Genomic DNA, 15469 nt, shown 5'->3' on the forward strand with positions numbered 1-15469 from the left:
GACGACGCACGACGACGGACAAAAGGGGATTAGAATAGGTCACTTGAGACTTTGTCTCAGGTGACCTAAAAAACCCAAAGAGAGCTGGTTTCTTCTCCTTCTAGACTACATTAGAGAGGATAATTATGACAATAATGAGGGGTATTTATGAATATGATGAAGTGAGTGGTGTTGTTCTACATACATATCACTTAAGCTTTTTCAAAATATATGATAATCGTGGGCTTAAAACAGTGACAAACTTTAACAGTCAACAAGTGCAATCAATGATTGCGAAAGCTCACCGGTGGCAGCAATCACACTATGCATTCATTTTTAATGTATGTACACATATAAGCATGTCATTTTGAAATTGTATGTCACATAATATCGCTCCTAGAACCCTAATGGATGTATAAACCAAATAAGAAGGGTGTGGACTTACAAGCTTTTCAAAACTAACCCCCAAAATCTTTAAAGTGAGTTTTTGTGTCAAAAAAGTAAGTCCACTAAATGGTAAAATGCCAAAATGCCAATTTTTTTCTGCATGATTTGCCACAGCATCACTCCTGTATCTCTAATGAATGTATAAACCAAATTAGAAGGGTGATAGGTGTATACTTTTGGACTCGCCACCAAAACTTTAAAGTGAGTTTTGGTGCCAAAAAAGTTAAGTCCACAAAATGGTAAAATGCGAAAAAATCACAATATTTTTTTCTGCTTGATTTTGTCATAACATCACTCCTAGACCTTTAATGAATGTATAAACCAATTTAGAAGGGCATGAGGTGTATACTTTTGGACTTACAAGCTTTCCAAAAACTTACCCCAAAAACTTTAAAGTTTTGAGGTGGGACGCCGTTGCGGACGCCTGGTGACAGCATTAGCTCTCGGTTACTCGTAACTGGTGAGTTAAAAATGACCATCTTCCTACCTGTCTCAATAGTTAACCATGCACAACATGGGACAAAGTGAAGCCTACATTCCATTGTGGTGAATTTTGAGAAACATGAAAATTACTTCTTCAATTGGAGAAATTAAATGATAATTGAAACACCTTTCTTCTTAAGGCCCTAATACAACAATTAGAATTGTTTCAAGTTATGTACACATGTGACTTTACCATCCAGAATACTTTCAGCGATGACGAATAGAACTTCTCTTGCAGCACCAGGTTCTTTCTTCTCAATCAGTTCCATAACCCGCTGAAAATACTGGTCGAAGAATGTGGATTTCATCTTTTCTACGACATTACACGAGTCTGGATAACTCCGGTATCTGTAAACAAGAGAGTTCAATAATTATTATTTCTAAAACCAGGCCTCTAATTAATTACAATATTTCTCAGCATCATTCAAATACACACTACCAACTTCAAGATTTGGCAATCCAGTCTTCCCTATTGGGAGATTTTTTTTATTGAAATACTACAGTAATATTAACTTATATTCAAGGGAAATTTACCATTTTATTTAAAACATGATTTTGCATTCATTATTGCTCAATATATAAAGTTTTTATAATGTATGGGCATTGGAGCCATGTTTGATAATAGTCGATGTTACAAAAGGAACAAGTGCATCACTTGCCTAGTGTTAATTTCAATGATTATAGTATGCCTTTCAGAAAGAACTTGTTCTCTGCTTTAACAAATTTGACCCCCAAATCTTTGAACTTTGTTGGGCTCTATCTCTGGAACCTAGGTACCATCCAAATATTTTGAATGTAGGCCTTTTGGTTTTTTAGAAGAAATTGTTTAAAATGCAAAAGTTGATGCCTGACAGATGACTGCCCATACCAAAATTAGTTATAAAAAGTCATAACTTTTTTTTTTACCTTTTTAGTACGTTTTTTGTACCTTTTTCAAAAGGTACAAAAAAGTTATAACTATTGTGTACCTTTTTGAAAACTTAGAATTTATCAATGTAACTTTTGATAACTTTTTTGGAGTTAGACAATTTTAGATATAACTTTTTTGTACCTTTCTACCTTTCTAGACTTAGAAAATTTCATGTATAACTTTTGGTAACTTTTCTGGACTTCCTAATTTCAGATATACCTTTTTTGTACCTTTTCTGGACTTATGAAATACAGAGGAGCCCACTTATTTGCATATCGGTTATTTGAATATCCCGCTTATTTGCATAAAATTCTCAGGTCCCGATTTTTTTCTTCTTTATCTTTGTATTTTAATCCTGTGTATTTGCATCGACTAAAACACCGACTCCCGCTTATATGCATATAAAAATTCCAAAAAATCGAAAAATTTTAATTGATTTTAGGGTATTTTTGTGATTTTCCCGTAATAAAAGTTTTATGAAAAGTGTTTTAACTTACATATTGATTCGACACGATGTACAACGTTATCTTATCATTGGTTCACACTTCGTCATTACAGGTTACGTTCGATGCATCGATATCGACATTAAGTTATTATACAGACCATATCAGTAGCAATGTGCAGAAGAATTACTGAATAAAATATTTATATGCCTCATCTTTTGATGATATTTGTTTATTTATTATAGCATCGATCCAAACCTGTGTTCTGTGCACTTGAACACTCGCTGAGGCAGGTTGCGATCGCCATGATTGTTTACTAGGCACGTTGCATTGTGGGGGCATATGTGTAATGAACGACAACTCTTTGTGTGTGTGCGCCATTTTCCAAAACAAACCCAAACGACAATACACATCTCACGGTCATTTAAGACAGTCTATTGCTTAAGCAGTTCATCATCTATGGTCAAACAACTAATATACTCATAGCAGGAACAAAACGCATCTCGAGACGATAATAAATGTTAATTGAAACGATGACATTGTACATCGTAGTGCCAACCCACGTGTGTATGACCGATATCAGACCCAGAGACTCGGAGTGACAAGTAGTAAACGATGAAGTATATGCAAATATTGGTACATTTACAAAGAATAACAACCCATGTATTTCGTATTTACTCTTATATTTTAAATACTGTTTTTTTTAAATATATTTTTAATGCAAATAACGTAAACAATCATATAGCGCCCATTTTGAGTACCGACCTGACGATCTACATAGTGTATAAGAGGGGCCAAAACCCAACTCCGCCTATACGAATACTCCGGTTATTTGCATATTTTGTCATGGAAAAAGGGCTATGCAAATAAGCGGGTTGCTCTGTATTTACAACATCTGAAAATTCAGGTATAACTTTTTTGTACCTTTTTTGTAACTTGTCAGTACCTAATAAAAGTTATAACTTTTTTTAGATACAGAAAAGTTACAAAAGTTATAACTTTTTAGTACTAGATTGGAACATAGCATCAAAAGTTATAACTTTTTGGATTTAAAAAAGTATAACTTTTTTGTACCTTTTTTGATATGGCTCCACAAAATGGCATAAGCTCACAATACACAAAATTTATTTCTGACCATACTTTTTTCCTCTGCTATCAGCTCAATTATACATATAAAGAATAATAAATTCAAGTATTACGCTAGTCTTAGGTCATCCACCAGGTTCTTCCTGAGTAAATCTAACGAGAGGCTCCATGTTGACTTGTCATCTATACTGACCCCAAAGGTTGGATCTGGAGCCCCTTGTAGACTGTTCATGTTTGATGTTGCATCTCTCAGAGCATCTATCAAAGAGAATTCAAATTTATTTATTTTTCTATTTTGATATTAAGTCAACGGACCTAAATAACATATTTATAATGTAATATTGTCAGGTACTGTACATGTACAATGTATTAAAGTGACAATGACAAAAATTCAAAATCAATCCATTAAAGGGACATCACGGTAAAAACGTTGTAATTTTCAATGAATGTACGTGTTTTGTTCCTTTCCAGTTATGTTTCTGTGCTGTCCCAATGTTCACAGTCGAGCCTCATGTCCAGCTTGACCACTTGATTTAGTTGGGAATCCCCCTCTAAATTTAGCGCGGAAATTATTTTTAAATCATCACGTAACTGTTTTGAAATCGAGGCAACACAAACACACGATAGTTTACAAGGCGAATTGGATTAGTTGGACAACGATATTATACAGTGGTTTAAATGTTAAATAACACATTCTGTATATATTCCGGCACATATATTTACGTGTAAATAAGTGTAAACACCGTACATATAGTATAGTGACGGTAGCGATGTACTGATACAGACTGTATACATATTACCGAGTTTGTGTAAATATTACCGAGATTGTCATGACCTACTATCCAGCAATCAAGCAGAATACGAGCAGCGTCCGTATTACTGCTGTTTTCATGTTTGAACTGTATTGTACTGCTTCCCCAGTTTAATTCTAGGATTGTGTTTGACCCATTTTCCAATTATTCTCTTCATTGCGGAAGCTGTTATCGTTTTCAACCGCAGTCGATTCACATTGGAAGCCATTTTTGTTTTCAGGTGTTTTAGTGTGTTGTGCGCATGCGTGTTATCGTATATGTCACAAAATTTGCATATTCAGACTATTGATCAACGAATTGTGATAACCTTTTTATAATTAATAATTGATGTTTTTTATATACATATATCATCAAATTCGAATGGTTATTGTTCATAAGGATATTTTTTTTAAAGATATACCCAATAATATGAAAAAATACAAAATAAAAATTTGTTTACCGTGATGTCCCTTTAACAAGTGCAATCAATGATTGTGAAGCAGCAGTAATCACTATGCACTCATTTTTTATGTATGTATAAGCAAGTCAATTTGAAAGTGTATGTAATATAACATCACTTCTAGACCTCTAATGGGTGTATGAACCAAATTAGAAGGGTGTGAGGTGTACACTTTTGGACTTACAAGCTTTCCAAAAACTTACCCCAAAAACTTTAAAGTGGGGTGGGACGCATTAGCGTGTTACAGCATTAGCTCACGGTTACTCGTTACAGGTGAGCTAATAAATCAAGAGGCCCATGGGTCTTATCGGTCACCTGAGTTTTGAGTGCGTGCCATCTAACTGTCATCCCATACTGATAATATTAACCAAGTTAGAATGAATTCCAATAAAATCAAACAAATAATTGTCAACAAGAGACCCAATGGTCCTGAATCACTCACCTGCTTCTAGAGCAACTTTGAGGTTAATCTAGATCATTTGTATGCAAATACTAACTAAATTCAATTTTCAGAGAGGGCTAGTTAGGTTTATTCAAGTGAATTGTTCAAAGATGCTATACCTCTGTCAGTACGAAATAAATTGCTATTATTTTGACAACAAATGACATTTAGCCTTATAGGTATGCATATTTAAGACCTACTAATAAAAAAAATAATTTGATAGATCAAAAATGGTCATAATGAAGCCAAGCTATGAACTTTTGAATATCCCTGCCTATGAAAGAGACACACATTTTAATCTTTTCATACACGTGCACGTGACCTTTGATTGCAGTGCATTCTGGGAGAAATTTACATACAGAAGAAAACAAAAATGGTGGACTTCAGCTAGGGCAAACACTGCCTGTTGCCTATAATAACTACAAATTTAAAATGCAGAGGTTTAAATGCAAAGAGAAAATAAAAACAACATAAACATTTCAATATATTGGTGAGCTAAAAACTGCATATAAATCTAAACATTGTCCCTAACATTCTTGAGTAGTTTCATCGAAATTGTTTGGAGATATCTGATTAAGATATATTCATCATAGGACTTCTTTTGCATGGTCACAACAATCAAATGTATGTATGCATACGAAATACCAACTGATAATCGTCCATTTCCACAAGGACAGTTTCGCAAATTTATACACACTAACTCAGTAACTGGTATGATACCCCCCAAAAACGTCCATTTATACCACCAAATTATATATTAAAACCTTTCCTGCTTCCATTGAACATCTATTAAACAGGAATTCCATTTTGCATCAACTATTGATTTAGATCATAAATTCAATTTAATAAGGGGAATTAACTTTGTAATTTAGAAATACTACAGGTGATGTTTAATTATATAAGGTAATAGTGGATCATTATGTACTGTACCTGGCATACAAAAAGCCGGGTTACTATTGACTTAAGTGTGTACTACATATCCTTGACCATTGAAAAAAAACAATTGAAGAATTCCCATATTCATTCACAAAAAAAGAAAATATCATCCTTTGCGTATCTAAATGACTAAAAAGGAAAACATCAACGTGAAAAGTTGTCAGAAAATGTAGTGGTCTTGATTGAAATACATGCCGTGGAATGAAAACTCTGAAATGTGATCTCTTACCAATGTGCTGAAACACTCGTCCAAGGATTCCTGCAGGATCCTCATTTATAGCGTATTGTAATAACTTCTGTAGTTGGTCTCGAGTAAGGGTGGACAGTGTTTCTGTTACAGGTGCATGCACTGAAATCTGTTTATAAAGTACAAGTTAATGTATAAATAATTGCAAATAATAGTCATTGTTAACTATACAACAATGACATTATCTATATGAGAGGTATGGAGGGCCTGCATGAGACTTGACAGATATTTAAGCCATCAAGGCGAGGGCCTGCATGAGACTTGACAGATATTTAAGCCATCAAGGCAAAGTATTCTTATCAATGATCATAGTACTAGTACTACAAATATTTCTTAACTTAGCACTGCCCATCAATACAATGTTGGATAACTTCCTTTCTTAATATAATTATAGCATTTGGCTGAAACACGCTTATTTCACTGTTCAATCTCCCACTTTTGGCCTCCAACCCTCTGCTGCCATTTGCAAATAACCACTTGAGATCTGAAACACACTTATTTCATTGTTCAATCTTCCACAATTGGGCTCTTACCATCTGCAGTCATTTTGTAAATAACCACTTGAGACAGAGTGAACACTGATGAGTTTATTTAATTGTCTTGCAAATTTTCTGGAGTTCGGTCTATACTAGCATTTATATTTACTGCTGAGGATATCAAAACGATAATGTAAACACCCATGAAAATTCTTCTACTAAGGCCATAAAAAATTAATTGGTTCTCAGGCCCGACCGCATCCAAAACAATATTGTCGATTTTATCGCAAAAACATTCAAATAAAATTGCTCTAATGCTCAGGGGAAAAAATCCAGAAAAAAAAATCTGCATTCTGGTTCGCGCTTCAGTCTTACCAATTTTTTCAAGCGTTTGAACGCCTACGATGGCTGCGATATCCATGCACACAAGGCATGCAGATTTAGAAATAATCAACAATAATACTGCCATGGAATACATTCGGGTGATTTCCAGAAGCTTGTACAATGGCAGAAATATACACTTTGATAAAGGATGGGTCTGTTGCGATTGTGACATGGATATTTCCCGACAAACTGAAAGAATGCCATGTTTCATTTTTGTGAAAATTTTGTTGTTTCTTTTTTAAATTAATGAACACAGAAGTTGCTTCACTTATCAAAATATATCATTTTGATGCGAATGAATTTTTTTTCAAAAACCACCTGCATCTGTTTTTTATCCAATAAAACGGTAACTCCCTCAAACATCTATTTTTTCAAAAATTTGCATGAGAATTAATTAATTAATTTTATATGGCCTAATGACTACTATCCATTTTTTGTGTAATCATATCACTTGCATCTTATGGTTACCAATCAAAATCAGGCTGAGAAAACAACTAGTCACTCTTAGAGAATGCAAGACAGACACATAACATATATTAACCAACAATATTTATTCTTACTGTTCCTATACCCTTGTTTTGAATGCATTGGCATATGTATACAAACCGTATCGGAATGTCGAATTCTGTGGAGAATAACAGCAATGATGTGCGGACACCATATGGCTTGTGGACACATAGCACATGTGGAAGAGGTGATCTGTTGCTTTTCAAACGTCACAGATACCTTGGAAACTTGCTTGTTGATGATAGCCGATACCATAAACCCTACAAAAAAGAAAGCAGATTCTACAAATCCTACATCACAAGAGTTACTTGTAGCAGAGAGTGAGATGGACAGCTTATTCTAGACATCACCATAAAACGTGTATTCAGCAGGCCATTTACCAACTCATTAAGTAACACGAATATGGGCAGTTTCAGATTTTTATATGGCCCAGGTTTCATGGCATTCCTTTTGATTCCTTGACAGGGAGTATTCATTATATCATTCTTTTTTAAAAACAATAGGCTGTTGCATATTATTATACAAGTGCATAATTACCAGTTGTTTGGACCAGCTGGCTTCTTTTATTTCCCCCCATATTTTCCAATTTACACATACATTGTTACCTCATCAATATTTCCCCTATTTTTTTAATGGTTTCATCCACTAAAAGGTAATGTACATGTACAAATTATTTAAAGAAATCAACTGGCAATGCATCTTTGTTTTCTACCATGGCATGTCATCTTTGAGACCAGATTCACCGGTGAAAGGAAACATTTCCATCAGATCCAATCAAACTCGATATCATGAGGATTTTCCTCATCATGATCCAGATCAAACATTTCATAGTAAGAATATATTCATTTACTTCCCTAACATCAACATCAAAGCATCAAAATCTGCCTTACTGTCCATATCACTGAATACATTTTGAAAGAAGTCTACTTATTGTGAAATTACATCATTTACCAAGCATAACACACAAACTTTTTATTTTGAGGATATTTCATTGGTTGGTTGTGTTGGCTACATCAAATTAGGAATAACCTTAGAACAAGTTGACTCAATTTCTTGTGGTACAATGCAGATTTTAACAGGATGAGGATTCTCACTTTCCCCTGTACATGTACTAAGCTTAAAACTGAAAGCGCAAGTTAAAGAGCTTCTAATAGAGGTTTGAAATATATACATACCAGGTACAAAGTTTCAGTTTTCAGAAATCACTTCCGAGATATTCCCCAATGATGACGGTATGTTCCGGTCATCATATATAAAGAAGTACCAATATCTGTTCAGTTATGTGTAGCTTAGATTATTTCTTTTTAATAGTAATAGTTCAAATGTGCTGTTAACATACCAACTTGTCTGATGTCCTGGATCCGCTTTTCATCATAAAAAATATCTCCTCTCCTCCATTCCTCTTCAGACTTCAGACTTAACCTTGCATAAATTTTTACCTTTTTCTCATCTTGAGGGAAAGCCCAGAATGAAACCTGTAACCAGTTAGAAAAGCTATAAAGTGGAATTAAAAGTACTCCATATTCTAAACAAGAGGCCCAGAGGGCCTGTATCGCTCACCTGGTTTCATGAGATATGAAACAAGAACTATGCTTAAGTATATTTGCCACTGGTATTGCTATGTCAATATATATCATATGCATTTTATATGGTTACATAAACATTGTTTTTATTGTAATTCTAAAAATGTCAATTTAGCCAAATTGATCCCTTTTGGCCCCGCCCCTCAGCCCCCCGGGGGTCAGCCCCACCAATTGTACAATTTTGAATCCCTACCCCAAGGGGATGCTACCAAGCGAATATGAGCGATATATATATCCATTGCTTAGTTTCAGAGAAGAAGTTGTTTATATCAATTTAGGCAAATTGACCCCTTCTGGCCCACCCCTCAGCCCTCAGGGGGGTCAGCCCTATCATTTGTACAATTTTGAATCCCTACCCCAAGGGGATATTACCAGTCAAATATGTGAGATATCCATTGCTTAGTTTCAGAGGAGACGTCGTTTATATCAATCTAGCCAAACTGGCCCTTTTTGGCCCCGCCCCTAAGACACCCAGGGGGTTAGCCCCACCATTTGTACAATTTTGAATTCCTACCCCAAGTAGGTGCTACAAGGCAAATACGTGAGATATCCATTGCTCAGTTTCAGGGGAGAAGTTGTTTATATCAATTTAGCCAAATTGACACTGTTTGGCCCCGCCCCTCAGCGCCCCGGGGGGTCAGCCCCACCATTTGTACAATTTTGAATCCCCACCACATAGTGATGCTACCAGGAAAATATGAGCGATATCCAATGCTCGGTTTCAGAGAAGAAGTTGTTTATATCAATATAGCCCAATTGACCATATTTGGCCCCGCCCCTCAGGCCCCTGGGGGGTCAGCCCCATCATTTGTACAATTTTGAATCCCCATCACATAGTGATGCTACCAGGAAAATATGAGCGATATCCATTGCTCGGTTTCAGAGAAGAAGTCGTTTATATCAATATAGCCCGATTGACCATATTTGGCCCCGCCCCAGAGGCCCCCAGGGGGTCAGCCCCACCATTTGTACAATTTTGAATCCCCACCACATAGTGATGCTACCAGGAAAATATGAGCGATATCCAATGCTCGGTTTCAGAGAAGAAGTCGTTTATATCAATATAGCCCGATTGACCTCATTTGGCCCCGCCCCAGAGGCCCCCAGGGGGTCAGCCCCACCATTTGTACAATTTTGAATCCCCACCACATAGTGATGCTACCAAGCAAATATGAGCGATATCCATTGCTCGGTTTCAGAGAAGAAGTCATTTATATCAAAATAGCTAAATTGACCCCTTTTGGCCCCGCCCTAGAGGCGCCCAGGGGGTCAGCCCCATCATTTGTACAATTTTGAGTCCCCTACCCATAGGGATGCTTCTGACCAAATTTGGTGAAATTCCGATCAGCGGTTATGAAGAAGAAGTCAAATAAGTCAATTGTTGACGGACGGACGACGGACGGACGGACGACGGACGACACGGTATGGCATAAGCTCACCTTGGTCCTTCGGACCAGGTGAGCTAATAATTCATATTCGGTAAATCAAATTTTACAAGGTCAAAAAATAACAGCAGTTTGTCTTCTTCCTTTCCTAAACATCCTCACCAATTTTCAACTCAATGATACAAGTGAAACTAAAGAATTTCAAGATAGTAGCCATGTTGTTAATGTTAACAATACTTGAATGGTAATTGAATAATTGAATCTATTTTTAAGTGGTGGCCATTGCTGCCATCTTGGATATCAGACAAATCCAAAACAATAATATCAGGTCAGCACCATCTAAAGATAATTTTCGGCAAATTTAAGCTGAATCCCACTGGTGAACTTTAGAATAAAATTTGCCGAATGGGAAAAATTTATGCATTGTGGATGACTGGATGGAACACAATGTAGTCATTCTTTACAATTTTCTTCTGCTTTTTCATTGGGGAGATTTCAACTTGTCTCCTAAAACCATTTTGTGGACATGTTTGTTAATTCTAATGGAAGCTTGATTGTAAATTACTACTTTTAATGTGTCTACTGTACTTCCAATGTGTCTACTGTACTTCCAATGTGTCTACTGTACTTCCAATCGGTCGACTTAAAATATGACAAGTATTGTCAGATTAGTCTCCTTTACTGTTATATTTTAGCTGATAATATCAACTTCTCATTTTAACAGAGATTAAAATCACTTAAAAAGCCTGCATTACTTCCTTTTTTTTTTGAATTTGTATTTATTACATAGATTTTCTCGAGTCTGTACATCAGTAGGACATATCATATACAGTGGAACTTCGTTAACTCGAAGTCGACGGGACCACGAAAAAACTTCGAGTTATCCGAGTGTTCGAATTAAGTGAGTTATCGTTTTTGGTGAAAAGTTTGGTCAATATTTGTCAACATTATATAATCATTACAACTTCGCTCTGTCGCTCATCAGTTTAGTGTGAAGACTGGTCAATACATGTAAATATATATGTAATGTTTCGTTATGTCACTTGTAATTTGGTGTAGTTTTGCCGATATACAGTCACGATAAAGTTTCTTTCACTTAGTCACTTCAATAACGATCTGATGTGCAAGTCATGTTTGCAAAAGGTAAACGATAAAACGGAATTCGACAAAATAAGTTATTAATGTCAAAACAAATAACCGTTTAAGTTTAACACAGATTGCATACAAAACTTAACAGAACCATTACCTTTTATTGGACATATATAAAATACTGTTTGATTACTTTTTATTGATAACCACGCCATTTCCATGTGTATTAGCACCGGAATTTGGGCTGCGCATGTGCGTATAAAATGTTACTGTAACTGAGTTGGCGTTTTATCCGATTTAATAGACAGCACTGACCGTTACAGTTGTACTCTGAACACCTCGGCAGTAATTACGCTATTGTTTCAGCAGTTGAAAGATTTAATAGGCGCTGGTGACTGTGTCATTTCTACACCTGTAAATACATCAGCCGGGTAGATCTACCGGTGTGTCAGAGATTAGTTCCGCTTGAGCTAACGGGTAGATGAGTCTTTGACTATCGTGTGTACTGATATCGGCGACCGCCTTGGGAAATTACCTGATGTAAGTAAAGCAGTACTTTTTATCACCAAGACTTGTTGCTATAAGATTCAACCGACAATTTCTTTTATGAATTTATGAAACACTTATAATAGCATGTAGGTTAGTAGTGCCGATATGTTCAGTATTACAAACGGAATTTAGCTCTTAAAAAATGTCGGCGTTTGCCACCGATCAACGAAAATTATACTTCGAGTTATTCGAACATTTCAAGTAGGATTTTTATTGTTGGGACCAAATTTTTACTTTGTATTATCCAAGTTTTTCGAGTTATCCGAATTCGAATTTTCCGAGTTTTTTTTACTAAGATAAAGAGAGAATTCGGCCGGGACCGGCGAGGTACTTCGAGTTAAGCGGGGTATTCGAGTTATCCGAGTTCGAGTTAACGAAGTTCCACTGTATTTGATAAATATTTCATATTTCCTCCCTTCTTTACCTTTTTTAACAATGCTTCATCAAGTGGTGGGTCATGAGTCTCAATACTTTCACAAGAATAGTGTTGAGCTGTTACTTTGGCAGCCAAATCCAGCAATTTGAGGACTGTCTTGGGTTTTTCTATCTCAGTGTCTGGTGTTTTAGGGCGTCGCACCTCAGGTCGAGATGGGAATAAATATGGATGGTCATCAAAAAAACTATTGAGCGAGTCCATGGAATCTACATCAGATTCGGAGTCTGAAAAATAAGACATTCTAGCTATAATTAATACAATTCAGGCAAATCAAAATGCTAACAGATAAATATATATATTATCATTTGCAAGATATGATCAAATTAAAAGTAACTGTTACAAAATATTTGTTAATTTACCATTATATGAACTGGAAGATCCACATCCACATTTTTTTTTTTTTCAGGACTTTAACCCAGGACCTCTGAACTTTAGACACTAACCATTTGAGCCAGCCTGGCCAGCAGGATTAAAATCAGTCCAGTTCTAGCCCTCATCAACAAAAAGTTTTCCACCCCAAAGACACACAAGCTAGACCCTATATAGGCCTACCACCTTCTATTTGGTATATTTGCTGGATATCAAATACCATATAACGTAGGCCTAAGTGAGGGTACGTACAACAATTAAAAATGATGCGAGCACCAGACCAATGTCCCCATCCTCCCAAGCACTAAACAATTTCACAAATGTTAAATGTATCAAGTAGGATATGCCAGCTATTCGTCTATATAGGATGTCCCTGGCACAAACACAGGTAAGTTACAAATACTCTCAATTCATGATCAGTCTGTGGGATAAGTGCTGCATAGAGAGAATTCCAGATAGGGCCTACAAGTTTTTAGGACAGTTCACACAATAAACAGAAATCAACATGAAGGAAGCAACGTTCACATAATAAACAGAAATAATGGGAAGCAGGTAAAGTAAATAGACACTTCAATCAAAACTTGCTGCCTTTGCTGGTTTAAGCCATAGTCAATACAAGACTTCGACGGTTGATGGCCTTCCTAGTATCACGATATGAACCTAATTCCAAGAATTTATATTGTTATTATTGAGTCATGATCACTGCACATGTGCAATATTTATATTTTATAAACGTATTTCAGCCAAATTACTAATTGTACGCATCATATCAAATTACAGACATTTGAAATTAGTCGTTGTTTTGAGCTACATATGCCCGGTCACTGTTTCACAGGCCCTACTCTGTAGGCCTAACTACGTATACGATACTGCATATATACATTGTTGTAATTGTTTACCACGTCTTTCGTCCATCTGGAGCAACAAAAACCACCACGGCAACATGTAGTCTAGAGAAGTAACGAAAAAGTTTAAGATGATGACAAATTAAACCAAGCATCTATATGTTCATACAAACATGTTGCAGTGTTTCAGGCACACATGGCGTGTCAGAAATGTCCTGCAAATGCCTGTATCACGTGCAGTCCCGAAGGGAACGTGCTTCTGATCGGACGCTGGGACCCTAGTAATTTTCACTTCAAGACTCAACTCCAATAGGCCTAATACTTCAAAATCAGCATTGCTAGATTTTAAAAGAAACGGGAAGACGCATGTCAGTGTGAACGATTCACCATACCATCATCAAACCTATGTACACGGCTATATCCACGGCCCCACATAAGTATCTCGTTCAGGGCATCCATTTTTTGTGATGTCACGTGATATTTTCGTTTTTCGCGCCATCTGGTTGACGTTTTCCGCGAAAATCTAAAGTGACTATGATGGTTATGTTCAGTTGGATACTAGTCGAAACCCATGGACATGTTGATACAGATCGAACAAGATTTATGTGAGCGATATATAACATAAAAGTAAACTGAATAATTACATGAATTATTTCAACAATTATTATTACAAAAAGGTAAGAAAATAAACACATTTATAAATGTCTGTAATTTACAACCGACGGTGTCCTCAATGATGGCAATATTCAATTCAATTTCAATTCAATTCAAACTTTATTTATCGTCAAATTTATAACAAATCAACATTAGCTCTAATGAGCTATCAAAACCGACTCCAACAGTAAAAGACACGCACAGATCAGATACATACATACAGATATATATGTCTGCACAGATACAAAATAAAATAAACAAAAATAAATAAAACATAAAACGCGTTAGTTTCGCGTAATATTAACGCAAAATTTTCTCGATATAACACATTAGTTTCGCGATATGGAAATATATCATTTCTTATAAGAGTATATAAGATTTATATATTTCACTAGTAAAAATGCAATGAAGAAATTTATCAAACTAGATATCTAATAAAACTTATATTTTCACTGCAGCGATGAACAGTGAAAATATAAGTTTTGCAGTGAACATATATATTTTTTTTTTTTTTTTGACGAATCAGAGCGAATCTTTGTATTCACCTCTATCTGGAGCTTAACGATTTTCTTTACTCATGTGATTGTAAACAATGCTGGTAACTGATTAAAAGATCGATGGAAAATATGGGAATCTTTTCCTACTTTAGTTGATTGGACGTTTTTTTGTTGACGATAAGGACAAATCAAACTTATTGAATAATCATTTTTGCAGTAGGCCTATCACTTACTTAAATGATAATACACTGATGTTCCTATCTTGGACCAGAAAAAGAGAGATCGAAAACTTCAGCAGATCAAGACAGCAGAAATTGTTCATTAATAATTTTTACTTCTGATGCTGGTTTGATATGTGTTTAAGTTCCTCAGGGTTCAATTCTTGGACCGTTGGTTTTTCTTAATTTGAATAAATTATAAATGATATTGCCGAAGTGCTGGAATATACAATACCATTCTTTGCTGATGGTA

General features: G+C 35.7%; 1 protein-coding gene across 1 annotated transcript in view; it reads right to left on the reverse strand.

Moving 5' to 3' along the window:
- The window catches only part of LOC117325634, a 30401-nt gene extending 16085 nt beyond the window's left edge, over window positions 1-14316 (reverse strand). Inside the window, exons 1-7 of the mRNA XM_033882023.1 lie at window positions 14240-14316; window positions 12622-12857; window positions 8931-9066; window positions 7691-7851; window positions 6207-6333; window positions 3462-3606; window positions 1103-1257 (exon numbers count right to left, since the gene is read on the reverse strand). Of these exons, the coding sequence (XP_033737914.1) occupies window positions 1103-1257; window positions 3462-3606; window positions 6207-6333; window positions 7691-7851; window positions 8931-9066; window positions 12622-12857; window positions 14240-14306 (1027 nt within the window). The 5' untranslated portion in view covers window positions 14307-14316. The remainder of the gene's footprint in view (window positions 1-1102; window positions 1258-3461; window positions 3607-6206; window positions 6334-7690; window positions 7852-8930; window positions 9067-12621; window positions 12858-14239) is intronic.
- Window positions 14317-15469: the final 1153 nt, after the last annotated feature.

Source organism: Pecten maximus, chromosome 4 (genome assembly GCF_902652985.1).
Source record: "Pecten maximus chromosome 4, xPecMax1.1, whole genome shotgun sequence".
NCBI lineage: Eukaryota > Metazoa > Mollusca > Bivalvia > Pectinida > Pectinidae > Pecten > Pecten maximus.